The following is a 1,749-nucleotide window of genomic DNA, read 5'->3' as shown; positions in this document are numbered from 1 at the left end:
ATCTTGTATTTTAGAAGAGGAGGCCGTTACATAACCTCCCCTACCTGAAGATGAGCCATCTGTGAAGACGGAGATGCCTCCTGCTATGGGGACTGAGTTTAGTTTTGAATGGAAGACAAAAGGTGTGAGGAAAGCAAATTGAATTAATTTATCTGAAGGATAATGACCACCAATAACACCAGGGAAGTTAGCCAATGCAGATTGCCCAGAAGATGAAAATTGCCATAACCATTTTTGTTGAATTGAAGAAAATGGAACAATGATAGTTTGCACTTCATGAGAAAAACACTGGATAGCACACGTTCTTTCACGTGCAGTCAGTTCTGCCACAGCATCCTGAAAGGGAGTAGTATTTTTATGTGGAGTATGTGGCATATGTAGCCATTGTAAACAACCCTGAGATTGCCACAGAACCCCTGTGGGCATAGACTGAGTTGGGAGAATAATTAAAACCATTGGCAGAGATGGGTCAACTCTAGAAAGCTGAGCGTTAGAAAGACCCAGATTAATTTTATCTAAGGCAGTTTTAAGCCTCTGGTGTAAGTATTCTTTGAGAAGTAGGGGCCGGGTCTCCCTTGAGAATGTCAAATAAAGGATTTAAATCATGAATAGTTAGCTTAAGATCTGGGCGGAGGCAATTAATATTACCAAGTAAAGCCTGGAAATCATTTAGTGTTGTAAGATGATGAACTTGGATCTGAACTGTTTGGGACACAATATGTCTCTGTGGGATAAGGCGACCCAAATATGACAAAGGTGCCATAGTTTGCACATTTTCAGGGGCTACCACTAAACCTGCATGGTGAAGAGCATCATCTAATTGGATAAACATTTGATGTAAGGTGGATGGGGATTCAGGAGCTAGAAGAATGTCATCCGTGTAATGGATAAGGTATGCAGAGGGATAGGCCTGTCCTACTGACAAAACGGCTACAGCCACAGACTCTTGGCACAGGGTTGGACTATTTGCCATTCTCTGTGGCAGACAACACCATTGGAAGTGGCACATAGGGGCCTGATTATTAATAGAGGGTAAACTAAAAGTAAAACGTTTTTCATCTTGAGGGTGGAGAGGAGCAGAAAAAAAATAATAAAAAACAGTCCTTTAAATCAATCACCATAAGAGAAAACTGTAAAGGAATAGCTACAGGATTGGGCAATCCTGGTTGTAGTGCTCCCATAGGTTCCACGGTGCAATTGACTGCCTGCAAGTCTTGGAGCAATCTCCATTTTCCTGACATTTTTTAACTACAAAAATCGGGGTATTCCATGGGGTACTAGAGTGCTCTAGGTGCCCTGCCATCATCTGCTCATTAATCAGTGTATGAGCTGCTATAATCTTCTCCTGAGTAAGGGGCCACTGATCAAACCAAATAGGATCATCAGACATCCAAGTTATCTTGGATGCCATCCATGGGGTCAGAGAAGAGATCAAGGCCCCTCCTGAAAATGTGAGGATGAGCACCCTATACCAAGGCGGTTCCTTGTAGGAGTAACTAGAAGAGGTTCTTTTCTTCCTTGACTGTTTTTACCAAGCCCTTGAGTGGGAATGAAACCTTGTTGCAACATCTGATGAGTCACCAGGGAGTTAGGACCAAACAAAAATGACCCCGTATCCTGTAACAGATCATGACCCCATAGATTGACTGGTGTACAGGGGAGGACATAAGGAAAGAAATAACTAGAATGGCCTTCTGCATCCCTCCATGTTAGCAATATAGTGCTTTTGCTAGGGCAAGAAACACTGCC

The 1,749-nt window shown here is 42.7% G+C and overlaps 1 protein-coding gene across 1 annotated transcript; it reads right to left on the bottom strand.

Moving 5' to 3' along the window:
- Nucleotides 1-526: 526 nt before the first annotated feature.
- On the bottom strand, nt 527-1,411 carry LOC106146878 (endogenous retrovirus group K member 11 Pol protein-like). Its single transcript, XM_013505849.1, is given in 3 exon segments — nt 527-1,096; nt 1,098-1,240; nt 1,243-1,411. Coding segments are annotated over 3 exon segments (882 nt in total).
- Nucleotides 1,412-1,749: the final 338 nt, after the last annotated feature.

This window comes from Chinchilla lanigera, unplaced genomic scaffold (genome assembly GCF_000276665.1).
Source record: "Chinchilla lanigera isolate Chin_1 unplaced genomic scaffold, ChiLan1.0 scaffold00001, whole genome shotgun sequence".
Lineage (NCBI taxonomy): Eukaryota > Metazoa > Chordata > Mammalia > Rodentia > Chinchillidae > Chinchilla > Chinchilla lanigera.
This window is presented reverse-complemented; position numbering and strand designations above follow the sequence as displayed.